The sequence below is a fragment of the Aquarana catesbeiana genome, linkage group LG02 (genome assembly GCF_042186555.1).
Source record: "Aquarana catesbeiana isolate 2022-GZ linkage group LG02, ASM4218655v1, whole genome shotgun sequence".
NCBI lineage: Eukaryota > Metazoa > Chordata > Amphibia > Anura > Ranidae > Aquarana > Aquarana catesbeiana.
Window position 1 is genome coordinate 521,304,542 of NC_133325.1, and position 19,930 is coordinate 521,324,471.

The following is a 19,930-nucleotide window of genomic DNA, read 5'->3' on the forward strand; positions in this document are numbered from 1 at the left end:
TGAAGAAATGAAGAACTATAATCATTTATCAGTACCTACTCAAATTCTTGCAAAGGTCTAATAATTACTGAATATTTTCGATGGTATGGAAGCTGATACCGGAGAAGTAGGGCCTAACTGATAGAAGTAGAATTTAAAATGATACCCTCACAAAGTACCTTAAAACAGGGTGAGCAAATCACAGAAGCCAAGAAGCCAACAACCCTGAAACATAATATTGTTTCTCCCCTCCCCTTTCTTTTTTTTATCCCTTTCTTTTGTTCGCAATGGAAATGCCTGCTGACCTCTAGTATGGGAAGTCTGGCTTGCCATCACTGGTTTGCCATCCCTGACTTAAAACTTGCATTAAAAAAAAAAAAATCACAAATAAGGGCATTGCTTACATTTTGTATCCACCCTATTTATAAGCATTTTCTGTTTTGCAAATTGACTGTGGTTTAATAAGGCTTCAAATATATTGCACACTAGAAGAAAAAAGGAGAGTTCGAAGTCAAGGCTAGATTTAGAGGAAGACCATACAGGCTGTGGTCTAGGGCACTGGGGCTGCCATGGGCTGTGCCCAGCAATATACTGTAATACATAGTTGCCAATGACTCCATTAATAAATTAGAAAAGCATGCACTTTCTCCTGGACACTAGTATCCCAGTTTATAGAACTATTTGCTTACTTTTGCTTGCAAGTCCTTGGTCAGTCAGTTCTTGTAGTAGGGACCAAGTAATGATATACTCTCACTTTATTAGGTACACTTTGCTAGTACTGGGTCGGACCCCCTTTTGCCTTCAGAACTGCCTTAATTCTTTGTGGCGTAGATTCAACAAGGTGTTGGAAACATTCCTCAGAGATTTTGGTCCATATTGACATGATAGCCTCACACAGTTGCTGCACATTTTTCGGCTGCACATCCATGATGCGAATCCCCTGTTCCACCACATACCAAAGGTTCTCTATTGGTCTGGTGACTGTAAAGGTCATTGGAGTACAGTGAACTTGTTGTCATGTTCAAGAAACCAGTTTTAGATGGTTTGAGCTTTGTGACATGGTGCATTAAACTGCTGGAAGTAGCCATCAGAAAATGGGTACACTGTAAGGGGAAGGACATGATCAGCAACACTACTCAGGTAGGCTTTGGCATTTAAACAATGCTCAATTGGTACTAAGGGGCCCAAAATGTGCCAAGAAAATACCCCCCACACCATTTCACCATCACCAGCCTAAATCGTTCATATAAGATGGATCCATGCTTTTATGTTGTTTATGCCAAATTCTGACCCTACCATCTAAATGTCAGAGCTGAAATTGAGACTCATCAGACCAGGCAACGTTTTTCCAATCTTCTACTGTCCATTTTTGGAGAGCTTATGCAAATTGTAGCCTCAGCTTCCTGTTCATAGCTGAAAGGAGTGGCGCCCAATGTGGTCTTCTGCTGCTGTAGCCCATTTGCGTCAAGGTTCGATGTGCTGTGCATTTAGAAATGGTTTTCTGCATACCTTGTCTGTAGAGCTGCACAATTAATCGTTAAAAGAGAACGATCTCGATTCACCCCCTCTGATGATCTATGTTGTGGAGTGTCTCAATTCTTTCATGTTACAAGTATAGAGTTCTCTGCTCACTCTGAGTCTGCCAAACCCAACATTCTGCCAAGATTTTAACAACATTGTAACTCTTTCGACTTAGATCAAAGGCATGAAACTTCTGTGTGAATATGCAGGAAGTTTAACCACTTAGTCTAAACCTTTTTCTGACACTTGTTTCTTACAGTTAAAATCAGATTTTTTTGCTAGAAAATTACTTGGAACCCCCAAACATTATATATATATTTTTAGCAGAGACCCTAGAGAATAAAATGGGGATTTTTGCAATATTTTATGTCACACTGTATTTGCACAGTGGTCTTTCAAATGCAATTTTTTGGGAAAAGTGCATTTCAGTGAATAAAAAACCAAACAGTAAAGTTAGCCCAATTATTTTGTTTAATGTGAAAGATGATGTTACGCCGTGAGAATCGTGAGAGAATCGTGATCTATCTTCTAAGCAAAAAAAATTGCGATTCTCATTTTAGCCAGAATCGTGCAGCTCTACTTATCTGTAACAAGTGGTTATTTGAGTTACCGTTCTCAAAGCAGTCTGCCCAATCTCCCCTACATCAACAAGGCAATTTTGTCCACACAGCCTCCACTCACTGGATATTTTCTCTTTTTTGGACCATTCTCTGTAAACCCTATAGCTGGTTGTGTAAGAAAAACCCAGTAGATCAGCAGTTTTTGAAATACTTAGACCAGCCCGTCTGGCACCAACAACCATGCCACGTTCAGTCACTTAAATCCCCTTTCCGCCCCCATTTTGATGCTCAGTTTGAGCTTCAGCAAGTCGACTTGACCACTTCTAGATGCCTAAATGCATTGTGCTGCTGCCATGTGATTGGCTGATTAGCAATTTGTGTTACCAAGCAATTGAACAGGTGTACCTAATAAAGTGGCTGGTGAGTATATTATTCCAACATATATTAGAGAACATTCACCTAGTCACTTCCAGTTAAAGTGGGGAACATTCAAAGCACTCTAAGTATTCTTTAATGCCTGATGGCCAAGCTTGTCCAGGAAAAAAATGGCCAGGGTGGATAACACAGCTGATCACTATTATTTTTTTTCCCTAACAAGCTGGAGCTTACCATGCACCTACTACCCTCTTTATATGCAATATCACCCAAGATCTGTGATGCAAACTTGCATGTTTGTAAAAATAGTTTGTAATAATATATTGTTTTCTGGCTTGATAGTGCATGGCAGCCACTGTCTTGTGTCAATAGGCACCTTAAGAGTTACAGGAAGACTGGGCACACTGCTTTACATGACCAAAGTGTCCTGGGAAAGGTGGAGGTGGGTGTGTAAGATGTGTGAGTGAAAGAAAAGGGGTTATTTGCTCTCTGCTCGGCCTCAACACAGGCGCCGTGGGCTTTCTGCATTTTGGTGTTCTGACCAGAATAAGCTATGGCAGTTACCCTGAAAAGACAAGCCTCTGCACACCTTAACCCTTTCATGACTAAGCCTATTTTTGAAATCTGGTGTTTACAAGTTAAAATCCGTATTTTTTGCTAGAAAATTACTTAGAACCCCCAAACATTATATATATTTTTTTAGCAGAGAATCTAGAGAATAAAATGGCAATTGTTGCAATATTTTATATCACACGGTATTTGTGCAGCGGTGTTTTAAACGCAAATTTTTGGGAAAAGGGACACTTTCATGAATTTAAAAAAAACAAACAGTAAAGTTACCCCAATTTTTTTGTATAATGTGAAAGATGATGTTACACCGAGTAAATAGATACCAAACATGTCACGCTTTATAATTGCACGCACTCGTGGAATGGCAACAAACTACAGTACCTAAGAATTTCCATAGGCAACGCTTTAAATTTTTTTTTACGGTTACCAGGTTAGAGTTACAGAGGAGGTCTAGTGCTAGAATTATTGTTCTCGCTCTGACGATCGCGGCGATACCTCAATGTGTGATTTGAACACCGTTTACATATGCGGGCGCGACTTCCATATGCGTTTTCTTTGCTATTTTTTTTTATATTTATAAATTGTGTTAAAAAAAAAAAAAATTTTTTGATCACTTATATTGCTGTCACAAGGAATGTAAACATCCCTTGTGACAGTAATAGGTGGTGACAGGTACTCTTTATGGAGGGATCGGGGGTCTAAAAGATCCCTCCTTTGCACTTCTGCGATTCTGAATACTGTGTATTTTTTTAAAACTGGCGCCATTGGCAGCCGAGTAAACGGGAAGTGAAGTCATGACGTCGCTTCCGCGTTTACAATTAGTTTACAATTAGAAGGCTGGAATGAAGCCACCGACAGCTTCGTTCCAGCCTGCTCCCAGCTGCCGGAGGCGTCCGATTGGTCATCGGGCCTCCCGTTGGAACGGGAGGCCCAGTAAGAGCGGCGGGAGGGGGGGACATCCCCTCCCGCTGCTCCGGTATAACAGCCGAGTGGCTTTTAGCCGCATCGGTTGTTATACCAGGAAAGCCGATCGCCCGCTGTAAAAAACAGTACCGGGATGATGCCTGCAGCTGCGGGCATCATCCCGGTATAACCCCGGAAATCCGAGTACGCACTTCTGCGTACACTCGGCGGGAAGGGGATAATTATGGCAGGTAGAAATTGATTGAATTCGGACCTGAAACGGAGCCAAAGATATACAGGACACTTCTGCTGTGCGCTCTGCGGCCGCACCGGAGATGTGTGAACTGTCTCCATTGCAAGCTGGTCACAGTCTCCTGTCATCCAGTCACAGTCTCCTGTCATGCGAATTGCATGCGGGGAACCCGCTTGCAATTCGCTTAAGTGTGAACCCAGCGTAAATGAGAGTATACAAGAAACCATGTAAAATTTAAATGCCGCTTATACAGCTCCTACACGTTACAAGAGGCCACTTAAAAATCTTTGAACCTGCTATGTAGTAATGCCAGCTTGTTCGTTCAGAACCTCTTTGTTCCCTTTTCTTTTTATTTATTTATTTTTTAAAGCAAAATCCGGAGAGCAGAATAGGGCAACAGCGAGAACTGCAATTTTCTGAAGATTGTCAGACAACCTTTCTACACAAGGCAGGCATTAATAGGACTACATAAAAGCATTCGGGAAAAGAACTGCAAGACACACTTTTCTTTTATCTTGGAATCCCTTTCATACCAGCCCTGTAAGATCATCTGCAAATGCAGAGAAAGCGATCTGACAATGCACAGAAAACTATAGTTGCCCCTGCTGTCCTGTTCTTCCTCCCTTATGCCTTATGTTTATGGACAGAAAAAGACAGGGGGATACAGTTTTAGGAACAAGATGCTTGTCTACCATTATGTCTGTAAACATGAAAGTGTGTGTTTTTTACATGAAGAACAATATTAGTAGTCTTTTATTTCCTGCGATTGTGAAACTGTGATCAGGGTTGTGGTATGAGCATTAACTCTAAAAGAGGGCTTTCACATCGAGCCGTCACCGGCATCAGCGTTACTTTTAGTGCCGCTTTACCGTCGTTTTAGCGACCCTATTCGGCCGCTAGCGGGGCGGTTTTAACACCCTGCTAGTGGCCGAAAAGGGGTTAAATCGGCCCGCAAAACGCTGCCGGTATCGTAGCAGCAGTGGAGGAGCGGTGATTTCACCGCTCCTTCACCGCCCCAAAGAAGCTGCTGGCAGGACTTTTTGTGATGCCCTACCAGCGCACCACTCCAGTGTGAAAGCCCTCGGGCTTTCACACTTGAGTGAATAGAGTTGCATTTTCAGTCGCTATGCAGGCGCTATTTTTAGCACTGTAGCGCCTGAAAAACGCCGGCAGTGTGAAAGGGGTCTGAAAGACATCCTTCTTTGTCTTTGCAAAAAGTTTGGAACTGTGCGATACTAATTGTCTTTTTGGCAAAAGAGGCTCCTCGGGCATTCCATTATAGACCAGCTAGATTTTATGTAATTTAATATGAATAATAGGATCTTTGTACTCACCATAGAATCCTTTTCTCTTAGTTATTATCTAGCTGTGCCACTCAATAGACTAACTGCTTTCTGCTCAGAAGCCATGTATATGCAGCCTTGGAAACAAGCAGTTTTACCAGGATCATGGCCTCCAATGTTTGGAGGTTCTAAGTAATTTCTAGCAAAAATAACAAAAATGCAGATTATAACATGTATGTGAACATTTTTTAAATCGTTTTGGTAGGCAAGTGGCTAAGCAATGTAAGGGTATACTGCCACCTACAGGAGAAATGGATGCTTAAAACCTGAAGGCCAGCCCCCATGAGGCTACAACTCCTCCCAACTCAAACCTGCTTAGTTGTAGAAAGCAGTCTAAGAGGACACAATCGCATATGAGGGGAGGGAGCTGTGTCCCTCAATTGACCCTGAGAAAATAATTTTCTCTCTCATTCATTGAGGGACACAGCTTAATAAAAATTAAAGCGGTATTAGATCCAAACATTTATTATATTTCAGCTTACCAATTTTTAGATGTGCTGGCTGCATTAGTTTTCTTTTAAGCTATTTTCATCTGGTAATTCAGCCAGTAAATCTGTTTTCAAAAGAACAAGCTATCTTGAAAAATGTTTCAGTTACAGGGATGATATAAACAATTTACTATTGGAAGGGGAAAAAGCCTAAAAAAGAAAACGAATGCAGCTACCACACCTAATAATTGGTAAGCTGCAGTATATTACTTTTTTGGTTTTGAATTTAATACCCCTTTAAGCAAGGCAGAGCCATCCAAAAGCAATTCAAACAGGGGGGTGAGCACCCCAACAAAAAACACAGGGGAACCAGACCAACAACAGATAGTCAAGGGAAACCAAAGGCATTAAACAGCCACTTGCAATACCTTTTGACCAAACTTACATCTGCCGAGGTAGACACAATGACCAAAGAGAACATACCCCAAATCCCCCAGCATCCCAAATATCCTACATACATAGTTACATAGTAGGTGAGGTTGAAAAAAGACACAAGTCCATCAAGTCCAACCTATGTGTGTGATTATGTGTCAGTATTACATTATATATCCCTGTATGTTGCGGTCATTCAGGTGCTTATCTAATAGTTTCTTGAAGCTATCGATGCTCCCCGCTGAGACCACCGCCCGTGGAAGGGAATTCCACATCCTTGCTGCTCTTACAGTAAAGAACCCTCTACGTAGTTTAAGGTTAAACCTCTTTTCTTCTAATTTTAATGAGTGGCTGCGAGTCTTGTTAAACTCTCTTCTGCGAAAAAGTTTTATTTCTATAGGGTCACCAGTATGGTATTTGTATATCGAAATCATATCCCCTCTCAAGCGTCTCTTCTCCAGAGAGAATAAGTTCAGTGCTCGCAACCTTTCCTCATAACTAAGATCCTCCAGACCCTTTATTAGCTTTGTTGCCCTTCTTTGTACTCGCTCCATTTCCAGTACATTCTTCCTGAGGACTTGGTGCCCAGAACTAGACAGCATACTCCAGGTGTGGCCGGACCAGAGTCTTGTAGAGTGGGAGAATTATCGTTTTATCTCTGGAGTTGATCCCCTTTTTAATGCATGCCAATATTCTGTTTGCTTTGTTAGCAGCAGCTTGGCATTGCATGCCATTGCTGAGCCTATCATCTACTAAGACCCCCAGGTCCTTTTCCATCCTAGATTCCCCCAGAGGTTCTCCCCCCAGTGTATAGATTGCATTCATATTTTTGCCACCCAAATGCATTATTTTACATTTTTCTACATTGAACCTCATTTGCCATGTAGTTGCCCACCCCATTAATTTGTTCAGATCTTTTTGCAAGGTTTCCACATCCTGCGGAGAAGTTACTGCCCTGCTTAGCTTAGTATCGTCTGCAAATACAGAGATTGAACTGTTTATCCCATCCTCCAGGTCGTTTATGAACAAATTAACTCGGATTGGTCCCAGCACAGAACCCTGGGGAACCCCACTACCCACCCCTGACCATTCTGAGTACTCCCCATTTATCCCCACCCTCTGAACTCACCCTTGTAGCCAGTTTTCAATCCATGTACTCACCCTATGGTCCATGCCAACGGACCTTATTTTGTACACTAAACGTTTATGGGGAACTGTGTCAAATGCTTTTGCAAAATCCAGATACACCACGTCTACGGGCCTTCCTTTATCTAGATGGCAACTCACCTCCTCATAGAAGGTTAGTAGATTGGTTTGGCAAGGACGATTCTTCATGAATCCATGCTGATTACTGCTAATGATACCGTTCTTATTACTAAAATCTTGTATATAGTCCCTTATCATCCCCTCCAAGAGTTTACATACTATTGATGTTAGGCTAACTGGTCTGTAATTCCCAGGGATGTATTTTGGGCCCTTTTTAAATATTGGTGCTACATTGGCTTTTCTCCAATCAGCTGGTACCATTCCAGTCAGTAGACTGTCTGTAAAAATCAGGAACAACGTTCTGGCAATCACTTGACTGAGTTCCCTAAGTACCCTCGGATGCAATCCATCTGATCCCGGTAATTTATTAATGTTAAGTTTCTCAAGTCTAATTTTAATTCTGTCCTCTGTTAACCATGGAGGTGCTTCCTGTGTTGTGTCATGAGGATAAACACTGCAGTTTTGGTTACTGAAGCCCCCCGATTCACTCGTGAAGACTGAGGAGAAGAATAAATTCAATACCTTCGCCATCTCCCCATCCTTTGTAACCAGATGTCCTTCCTCATTCTTTATGGGGCCAATATGGTCCGTCCTCCCTTTTTTACTGTTTACATACTTAAAGAATTTCTTGGGATTTTTTTTTTGCTCTCCTCCGCTATGTGTCTTTCATGTTCTATCTTAGCCGTCCTAATTGCACCCTTACATTTCTTGTTGCATTCTTTATAAAGTCTGAATGCTGATGATGATCCCTCAACCTTGTATTTTTGAAGGCCTTCTCCTTTTCTTTCTCCTATCCTAATGAAGGTTGAGGCCTTGTGAAAACAGAGAATAATAAATATAAAATTCATAGTTGGAGTGGAACCCCTTGTAAAAGAATAAATCAACAAAGATTAACAAGAGGAAAGGAAACAAAGAATATACTTGACCTTGATAGTGCTAAAGGCCAAATGTTGTTCTGATCCCAAAAGGAGGAAAGGAACCGCCAGCTTGTTGCTGGTTATCCATATCTGCTGCCTGTTCTAACCTCCAGCTTGGTTATCCATGTCATAGTTAGCACCCTGACAGCTATCAAATTGGAAAAAAAAAAGAGGTGGGAGTGCACCTTCATGCTTAAGGTCCGGTTGTGGAATGTCATCATGGCGCTTGCTTGGCACCTTTTCCGCAAGATTGAAGGAGAGACGGAGGCAACAGCCTGAGCCTGCCCTCAGTGCTCTGCACAGAGCCAGACCGGCAGAGTTTACTGCTACAGGACAAAGGTCAGTGTGTTACTCTGTGGGGGGGTTACTGATGTAAGGGGGAGCGAGTGAGAACACTAAGGCAAGGAAGACTCAAATGTAAGGGGTGCTCTGGGGACTCTAATGTAAAGGGGGCTTTGGGAACCCTGATTTAGGTAAGAGTGCTGGCAACTCTGATGTAAGTGGGGCTTACATCAGAGTTCCCCTTTACACCACAGCATTTTCCCTTACATCTGAGCTCCTCCTTCCCAGAACATCCCTTACATTAGAGTTCCTCTTTATATTAGAGAACACAGAGTGGCCTCTTACAGCGTAAGGGGTAACTCTGCAGACTCAGATGTAAGGGGGCACACTGCAGACTCTGATGTAAAGGATAAAGGGGGGCTCTGGAAATCCTGATTAACCACTTCAATACCAGGCACTTTCCCCCCTTCCTGCCCAGGACAATTTTCAGCTTCCAGCGCTGTCGCACTTTGAATGACAATTGTGCGGTCATGTAACACTGTACACAAACTAAATTTTTTATCATTTTCTTCCCACAAATAGAGCTTTCTTTTGGTGGTATTTGATCACCTCTGGGTTTTTTTTTTTTGCTAAACATACTAAAAAAGACCAAAATTTTTGAAAAAAAAAGTTTTTCTTTGTCTCTGTTATAAAATTTAGTTTTCTCCTTCACTGATGGGCACCGATAGGTGGCACTGATGGGCACTGATGGGGACTGACAGGCAGCATTGATGGGCACTGACAGGCGGTACTGATGGGCACTGACCGGTGGCACTGATGGGCACCGTTTACCGGCACTTTCTGGTTCATGCAATGGTCAGCTGTGATTGGTCACAGCTGATCACATGGTAAGGAGCCCCCGTCAGAAGCTCCTTACCATGATCAGAGATACGGAGTGTCAGACTGACATTCAGCACTCGCGATCGCCACGCCCCCCCCCCCCCGGTGCGATCCGGCATGTTAGCCCGCTGGGCCTCATATGATGGCCAGTCAGGATAACAGAACCACTGCCGGGCCGTCATTCTGCTATAGGCCGGGCGGGAACTGGTTAAAGGGGAATGCTGTGAACCCTGATGTAAGTAGGGTTACCAGAGACCCCCTTAAATTATAGTTCACTTTTACACCAGTCTGCAGCGTTTCCCCTTACATCAGAGATCTCAGTGCTCCCCATTCAATCAGGGTTCCCAAAGCATCCTTTACATCATAGTCCCCACTTACATCAGAGTCTGCAGAGTCCCCCTTTACAGTGTAAGGGACCTCTATGAGTTCAGATGTAAGGGAGAACGCTGCGGATTCAGATGTAAAGGGGAACTCTGCATACTCTAATTTAAGGGAGGAACTCTGTCGACTCTGATGTAAGGGGGAACACTGGGGACTCTGGAGACACTGATGTATAGGGTAATGGTAGGGACTTTGATGTAAGGTGGAGCACTGACATAAGGAGGGATACTGATGGAAGGGGGAATCTGCAGACTCTGATGTAAAGAGGGACTCTGGGAACCCTGATGTATTGGGAATGCTGGAGGCTCTGATATAAAGGGGGATAATAATGTAAGGAGGGATTCTGCAGACTGATATATGGTGGGACTCTGAGAACCCTGATGTAAGCGGGAACCCTGGAGTAAAAAGATGTTTCATTCTGACTGCTGAACTCTATATGTTGTTTTTTGTTACTTACTCCCGTTTTCTACACATTTTGTAGAATATTACAAGACTAAATGTCTAAACTAACCAAATGTCTAAACTAACCAGCAGTTTAGTCATTAATGGCTGTGTGTTGAGTTATTTTGAGGGGACAGCAAATTTACAGTTATACAAGCTGTGCACTCACTACTTTACATTGTAGCAACATGTAATTTCTTCAGTGTTACATGAAAAGATATAATGAAATGTTTACAAAAATATGAGGGGTGTACTCACTCTTGTGAGATACTGTATGTATTTTGGTAAATTGTTTTCCATACTTACCATAATTTTCCTTCCCTGGCTTTCCCATGTGTCAGTATAACAATGAGGTTGCCCTGCCCCACTACCTGATGATAGGACAACCACTCACTAGAAAATAAATCCAGCCCAAATTTCCCCCCTAATGTTCCACTAAAGAGCTGAGCAAAGAAACACCAGAACAGAGAGGGAAACTATGCTAACACAAGGGGAGCCAAGAGAAAAATATTACAGAAAACAATTATCAGTATTTTGGCTCACCTCATGTCAGCATAACAGTAGGACATCCAGCATAAAAAACAAGGGTGGGACTTAAAAATACTGTGGATAAACTTTTATTCCTGAGACAAGGTAGAAGTAAGGAAAAAGCCAAAGGATTTGTTAAGTCCAGTCATAATAACAGGATTTTTTTGTTACCCACCCTAAAACTATACAATTTTCTGCAGTTTTTTTCCTTTAGATTTACCAAAACAAAAAAAATATATAATATGAGGTCAAACCTAAACACTTTCATTTTGTATGCAATCAGGCAGGCCCTTTGCACTGCAAGGTTTTGGTAAATCTAAAGGAGAAAATCTAAAGAAAATTTTAGTGTGTATGGCCCTTAAAATTCCTCTCTCTTAGTTCATTGATGGACACACCTCTTTTCATTCATGACCATATGGTTTTATTGAGCCACCTACAGGAGTACGACACTGGGCAGAAAAGAACACTACACCGCCTATGGGCAGTTCTAGCTGGTATAAACCCCCTCTCTGCTCTATAGCATATAGCCATATACGCCCTTCCGAGACTTACAGGATAAGGCCTCCAGCTCCAACACCTGCCATGAGGAAGTGATGTCAACCAAAAAAGGCGATGAGCGGCAGGTGCCCGGTCATATGTCCCTTCGCAAGATGGTTAACTCGCTGCCTGTTTCAGGATGGGGCTGTAACAGCTGACCCAGTGAGTAGCTAAAGATCTGTGAGCATTTGCTGACCAGGCTGGGGTGACTACTGGATCTACATTATCCAGCTTGTCGCTTAGCCCAGCTGTTTATTGAAGATCTCTGCAGGAAAAAATCTCTGGAACAAAGAAAAAGAGGAAAAACCTATGGAACCACGGGTCCCAGTGGGAAACTAAGTCCCCACTCCTGAAATACTAGGCAGAAATACCTGGTTTGCCTGTAGAAGAGAGTGAGGGTTTATACTAGCTAGAACTGCCTATAGGGCTATGTTCTTTTTTTTTGTCTTTAGGGTGGTCAAGAATGAGAAGAGCTGCGTCAGTCAATGAACGTAAGAGAAATCACCTTTATAATGACATATGCATCGGGTGAAAACCCTGCTCTCACCGCTGCTCTCGGCCAGACAGATGCAGCGGGCAGGGCCAAGGAACCCCTCTGACGTCAGCCAGGAGGGGAAGAGAGAGGAGGAGAGAGGAAGCCCCACCCGCTGCATCTGTCATGCGAGAGAGGAGAGAGGCGGTGGCTCAGATCAGCACTGATCAGCGCTCTATAACCAAGGTTTTTACTGCATTCATTTTATAAAGCACAATCATAGGGGAACATTACATACATAACCAGAGAGGATAGTGTGAGAAATTAATAGTAATTAGAGCAGCCGGAGCGGAGGGAACAGACATAGAGGTGACAGGCAGGGAGGGAGGGGGAGAGAGCACAGAGGAGGACAGAGGATGCAGCGGATGACAGAGGCCCGTAATCTGACCACTGTGTCAGGGCTCAGCAGCCATGTTACACCATGGTCAGTTTACAGGGGGGTGGGGGCATAGCCAGGCAGGATCAGCCAGGTATTTCAGGTGTTACAGGGGGGCAAATTACACCGCACAAGCACTGTGCTATATAACATGCTTTAAGGAACAGGATCTTTATTTTTATTTTTGTTAGGTTAACAAACGCTTTAACTCTTCTGGTGGATGGTGAGCTGAATGGTTTTCTCTACCAAACACAAAATCATGAATCATAATAATTAAAGAAAATATGTACAAAATCACCACACATTCCTGTAAACAACCAACTTTACATGCAAACCATGAGGTAATACATCATATATTTTAGACAATTTATATAAAACAAATCCAGTGCACAGTTCACATGGAAAGAAGGTAGAAACGATGGGTTTATAGAAAGGTAATAGAAAGCATAGTAATACTTAACAAGGCATAACTATGGTACAAACGGTCAATATCTTTTTTTACCTTACTTAGAATAATCACTTTTTAAAAATCTTCCCTTTCCTTTAAAGATTTCCTTCTATTCACTTTACTGTGGCAAGTGAATAGGGACCCAAAAAAGAGAAGTTATGAAAGAGTCAGTGTGTAGGGCTTAATAATGGTGTAGTGAATTTATAGTAAATAATTCCGCTGTTACTGTGACATGTTAAAGCAGTAGTAAACTGCAGCAGTAAAAAAAAAAAAAAAAAAAATGGGCCCCGTGCAGTTTAAGTCATAATGTGCTAGTATGCACCTCATACTAGCATATTATGACAGACTTACCTGAAAACCAAGCCCTCCAGTGGTACGCTCTCACCGCTGTAGACACTTCCATCTTCACCCAGTCTTCCTTCCGGGTTTGTGGGCTTTGGCGGTATGAATGGGCGAGCCGTGCTGATGTCACTCCAACGCATGCACACGGGTGTCTCTGTTTACGGCACAGGGCTCTGAAGGAAAGGCACAGGTATGCTGTTCCTTCAGAGCGCATGCACCGGTGACATCACTGGCTAGATCTACCGTGAGTAAATACTTAACTTATTCTGGTCCCCCGCAGCTTTCTCTATAAGCTGCACTCTCCAGCCTCCTCAACATACAATACAGGAGTAGAGCGCTGGAGTGGGGTGTGAGGTATGTAGTGATGCCTATACTGTAACCCCTGGTTATAACAAGCATTTATCCCTTTCAGTTTGGGGGCCCTACCTCAACTGTGTTTTTTTACATTTCTGGGCTTAAACACACTACACAATTATTTGTATTGGTAATTCAATGGTAGCAACAACATACATGTTGAAATGTAAGACATACACAAATAAACTACTATATTCAATAGAGAGATGACTGTAAGCTGTTTGGAAGAAGCTGGAGATAAAAAAAATCTTTTTAAGTACCAAGCTATACAGTTTACACTTGTTAGTATTACCTGCTTGATGCGAGAGGCCTGTTGTCGGTCTGCATTATTGGCCAATTTCAGATACTCTGCCACATTATCGTCCCTGGCCTCTTGCTCAATCTTTATCTGTTCCGTAATCTTAAGGATTTTTTGGTGTAGATGGTCCATGGCTGCTTTAGTGCGCTGTGGATCTGGTGCCCCTTCGGGGACTTCCAGGCTGATGTTTCCTTCAGAGCCTCCATGAAGTGCACTGGGGGGAAGACTCAGTGTACTCAAATCCCCTTTGTCAGATTGCTGATAAAAAAAAACAACGACACATGTGAGTGATGTAAAAAAAAACAAAGACTACAACTCAAACCTCAGGCTTGGAAATTAGAACAATTATTTATTAATATGTTTCTTTAAGTACATTCTCACGTGTGGACTTGTTGAGCAATCACTCATGAAAAAAAGCTCTATTCAGGGGAATGGCGCTGTTCAAATAATAAATATAAACTATGTCTGAATCCAATCCACTATTATAAATGTTACCAGCTCTATGTATGAAGTGAAACAGTGTTACAAGGTATATATAAAAATCTGAACACAAAAAAGCAAAAAATTAAATAAAATATATGATAAGGATATGAGAATAATATGTGTGTATACACAACCTTGGTCAACTCAAAAAATAAAAAATGGCATATACACATGACACAAATAAGCCTCATCAAAAAATAAGTAAAAATAATAAGTGTTACGTGCAACGTGACACAATAACTTCAAAGATAGGAGTATAATAAGTGAACGCAAAAAAACATTATAAAACATCAACGGCTATTAGTGATCAACTCATCAAAATAAATAATTAAAAAAATAAAATAAACTAAAAATGTTTTACATGTATTTAAAAAAACATATGAAAATGGATAAGTGTTACATGCCAAAAAAAAAAAAATATATATATATATATATATATATATATATATATATATATATATATATATATATATATATATATATGTATATGTGTATATATATATATATATATATATATATATATATATATATATTTATAAAATATATGTATATGTGTATATATATATATATATATATATATATATATATATATATATATATATATATATATATATATATATATATATATTTATAAAATATATATATATATATATAAAAGTGTATTTATGTGGACTCAAATAGGCAATTTCAAAAAGACAAAAATGTATAAAAAAAACACAGTGCTAATCTGCACACAAAATTAATAAATAAAGTGACAAGTGCTAATCCAGAGTGATAAGTCCCAAGAATGTAATAAACATGCGTGTATATTCATACACTATCGGAAAACAGTCTGTGAAAAGTGATCTGTGCAAAAAAGGGGAAATAATGAAAAATAAGGTGACTCTTCAGTGATCCCCACTTTCATCTGTATCACTCTTTTGTGCTTGCACTCACCGGAGCGCCCCACCCCTACAGGGGTAACAGGCGTAGTAGCTGTATACCAATGATGTTGTCCCCCTCTTTTATGAGGCGTCGAATCCGTGCAGCTGTATTCCACCTCTCCAGAAGCGGCATTAGGAATCCCCACCGACGGGTGTTCCCATGTATAAGGTAAAAGATGAGCCTTATAGCGTAAATCCATGGAACTAAAGTGGTACTTTATTAAAAAATCGCATATAAAGTTTAAAAAGGAGACACATTGCTCCACTAGTATAAACAAAGCAGCACTTCTGCGATCGCCGGCGTGGTTTGGGCGTGCGTTCCACAGTCAGGCTAGCAGAAACCAGAAGCTCAAAAAAGGAAATGACGTAGTGCGTATCAAGTATGTCCTGCCTTGTGCGTTTCGTCACACGGACGTCATCTGTGAGCGCATCAGATGACGTCACTTTGGTTCCACGGATTTACGCTATAAGGCTCATCTTTTTCCTTATACATGGGAACGTCCGTCGGTGGGGATTCCTAATGCCGCTTCTGGAGAGGTGGAATACAGATGCACGGATTTGAGGGGAAACCTCATAAAAGAGGGGGACAACATCATTGGAATACAGCTACTACGCCTGTTACCCCGTAGGGGTGGGGCGCTCCGGTTAGTGCAAGCACAAAAGGGTGATACAGATGAAAGTGGAGATCACTGAAGAGTCACCTTATTTTTCATTATTTCCCCTTTTTTGCACGGATCACTTTTCACAGACTGTTTTCTGATAGTGTATGAATATACACACATGTTTATTACATTCTTGGGACTTATCACTCTGGATTAGCACTTGTCACTTTATTTATTAATTTTGTGTGCAGATTAGCACTGTGTTTTTTTATACATTTTTGTCTTTTTAAAATTGCGTCCACATAAATACACTAATATATATATATATAATTTTTTTGCCACGTAACACTTATCCTTTTTCATATTTTTTTATAATACATGTAAAACGTTTTTATTTTATTTTTAATTATGTATTTTGATGAGTTGATCACTAATAGCCGTTGACGTTTTATATTGTTTTTTTGCGTTCACATATTATACTCCTATCTTTGACGTTATTGTGTCACGTTGCACCTAACACTTATTATTTTTACTTGAAAAATGAATGTATGGCTAGACAGGTTATATCCGATACAGCACCTCATCCCAAAACAACTTAATGGATAATTAGTGGGGGCGTGGCCTGGAGAGTGATGGGGTAGGACGGGTTTAGTGAGAGCTCCGCTGCCCATACAATCCTGCTATAATCCGGGCGATCCTAACCTCTCTGCAGTCATCAACAGGCCCGCTTTGTTCCCGACCTGGCCATCGGACTAATCCAGCCGTTTGGAGCGCCATCCGCGGTCTTGCTGCACCCGGCGGCGGCTCCAACACAATTTCTGGCCGCATCCTGCTCCCCAGAGACCCCTGAGTAGCTGCCCTGGCCACCGGACCACCTATGGACACTACAACAGCAACTTTGTGCCCTATAGAGGCTGGCTGGAGGGTCTGAGGCCCGACCTGCTGCCTGGAGCGGCGGCCATCTTGCTACACCCGGCGGCAGCTCCTGTACATTTCCCTGCCACATTTTGCTCCCCGAAGACCCCGGGCTGCCTGTCCTGGCCACCGGATTACCTGTGGGCACTGCCAAGGCTTTTCTACACCCTGTGGCGGCTGGCTGGAGGGTCTGCCTGGTCTCTGGAGCAGCGGCCATCTTGCTGCACCCAGGATCACCTCCGCCCCTGCAACTTACTTGTGGAAGATTCGACCAGCAGCATCAGCAGCGGGTCTTTAAGCCGACGGACTTCTTCACATGCTCCGCCGATCATCCCGGCCAGCCAGAGGAAGGGGTAAGAAGTTGAAATTCCCCCCCGAACCGGTGGAGATGGAGGCGGCCTGTGTAGGCCGCGTGGGGCCCGGGAGGCGAGCCAGTGGCAACATGGCGTCCCAGACAGAGCAGCCAGAGCAGTCCCCCTCTACACAGCCAGGCCTGGCTGATGTCTTGGCTGCTATAGGAAATTGCCAAGCCTCCCTTACTACCCTTACCTCCAAGGTAGATGCTGTGCAATTAGATGTCGGTCTAATAAGGCTGGACATGGATAAAATAAGGGGCAGACTTTCTGATGCCGAACAGCGTCTGGGGCAAGTGGAGGACACTGTAGAGTCTCATGGAACAGACTTAAGGGCCCTGCAAACCAAAATTAGAGTACTGGAGTATAAATCCGAAGATGCGGAAAACCGTAATAGGAGGAACAACCTCCGTATTGTAGGTCTGGCAGAGGGAGCTGAGGGGAAATGTCCGACGGAGTTTATTGAAGGCCTACTTCGTTCCCTACTACCAGGGGCTCAATTTTCACCTTTCTATGCGGTGGAGCGGGCTCACCGGATCCCTCCCAAGCCGGGCCCCCCTGGAGCACCGCCACGCACATTTATCCTAAAGTTTCTGAACTTCCGTGACAGGGATGAAGTGCTCCGGGCTGCTAGAGTGCAGGGAGAAATACGCCATCAAAATAACAAGCTGCTTATCTTCCCTGACCACTCTGTAGAAACTCAAAAGCTCAGACGCTCCTTTGACCAGGTGAAGGCAGCCATGCGTCTTAAGGGCATTCGATACAGTGTTCTGTTTCCAGCACGATTGAGGGTTCAAGACGGGGAAACTACCAGATTTTTTTACCTCCCCCAGGGATGCTAACGCATGGCTGGAATCATTGCCCCCCAACCGTTAAACGCTGCAACATGCTCTTCTGTTCTTCTGCTCTGAATATTGGCCGCTGATTGTTCAAACTTTGACAGGGGACTTAATCTTGCACCTGTTGTGCCTTTTGTATTCCCTGTCAGTATACAGTATAAGTGTTGTGCCCCTGGCTATGCCAGGTGATATCTACTCTCAAGCTTGCCACTGTTTGAATCCACTGTGGGATAACCTTTTTTGCCCCTTACAAGATGTTCCTGAGATGTTGGGACCTTTTAGAGATGAAGATTACCTATGTTTACTGACTTACTGCAGCAATGACTTGTTTGGCTCTTTTGGAAGCTCAGATTTCAGTAATTCCTGAAGGAGGGTCACTGGCGGACTCTAGTGACCATTACACGTATTGCAGGTTCACTTCTCCCTCTTCTTTCACTTGCACGTGATATACACCTTTCATTATGACTGCCTAATGCTGAAATTCCAATCTGGGAGACAATCAATCGATTACCGCACTAGAAGGAGAAAGCACTTTGCCAGATTGTCTGCCTAGAGTACGGCATACCCTGTATTCCTGAGCTGCAGGATGATCCTCCTCATCTATCCTAAACAGAGAACATATTTTATTTTATTTTCATTTTTTCTATTCTTCATGTGCTGCTAGTTTAATCCACACATCTACTCACCCACATTGGTCCGAAATGAGACGGTCCGAAATAACCTTCATTGGTTGGAACGCTATTTCTCTCCTAATTCTTACTGGCGGCGGAGGTTCTCGTTACCTTACTTGGACAATCCTCTCCACTAAGGGTCTATACCCACTGGTTCACGCTCCCTGAACTTGGGGTTTTATTTTTCTTTTTTGATGTTTGGGGAACAAGGCATTCCTAGGTTGGGGTGGGGGATGCGGGGTGGGGGGCGGGGTTTAATGCTGGGTTTGTTTTTGTTAACACTATTTTGTTGTTTCGGGTGCTTTAGATATGACGTATGTTTGAACAGAACCATTTACACAGTACTATGTAGAACAATATATGTGTGGCTGGACTGGGATGCTGCCTGTCTGGTACGTTACATAACTGCATATCCACTATACCTCACACTCCATGGCTGAGATAAAGGTAATTTCCTGGAACGTTCGGGGGCTTAATACTGCTGTTAAGTGTTTCCTGGTGTTTCGTTTCCTTCGCTCCCACAATCCACAAATCTGTATTCTCCAGGAGACACATCTGCCGCAAAAAAAAACGGTTTGCCTTAGGAAAGCCTGGGTGGGCCTTAATTATCATTCCACCTTTTCCACCTATGCCCGAGGGGTTAGCATCCTGGTTCACAAGACACTACCGTTTAGGCTGATTGAGGTTAAAACAGATAAAGAAGGGAGATTTGTTGTTATACATGCCAATATATTTGATAAGAATGTGGTACTAGTTGGGCTTTATGTTCATCCGCCAGCTTCTGGCAAGGTCCTTCACGAGATCATGCAAATAGCGGTGCAATTTGATACCACATTGGTATATCTCATGGGGGACTTTAACATGGTTCCACTGGTGGAACTTGATCGGCTGCAATCCTCGGCTCGGGACACCCCGGACCTCAGGCAGTGGGCCGAAACTTTTGCCCTCACTGACGTCTGGAGGCACTTGTACCCGACATTGAAAGTTTTCACTTGCCATTCAGCCTCACACAAAATGCTATCTAGAATTGATCTTGTCTATGCTTCAGGCCCTGCATTACAATATGTACATGACCTGTCTGTGCTAATGGGGACAAAAAGAAAAAAAAAAGGCGCAGGGAAGAAACAAAGATCTCCAATGTTAACCCCCTCAGCTCCAAACAATTAACCAATGGGTATACGTGCCTTACTTCACAGAAA

The 19,930-nt window shown here is 42.6% G+C and overlaps 1 protein-coding gene across 2 annotated transcripts in view; it reads right to left on the reverse strand.

Annotated features, from left to right (window-relative positions):
* Positions 1–19,930, reverse strand: part of TMCC2 (transmembrane and coiled-coil domain family 2) — a 221,586-nt gene that overhangs the window by 51,054 nt on the left and 150,602 nt on the right. For both annotated transcript variants that reach the window (XM_073615816.1, XM_073615815.1), the window contains one exon: positions 13,940–14,203. In XM_073615816.1, the coding sequence (XP_073471917.1) occupies positions 13,940–14,203 (264 nt within the window). The remainder of the gene's footprint in view (positions 1–13,939; positions 14,204–19,930) is intronic.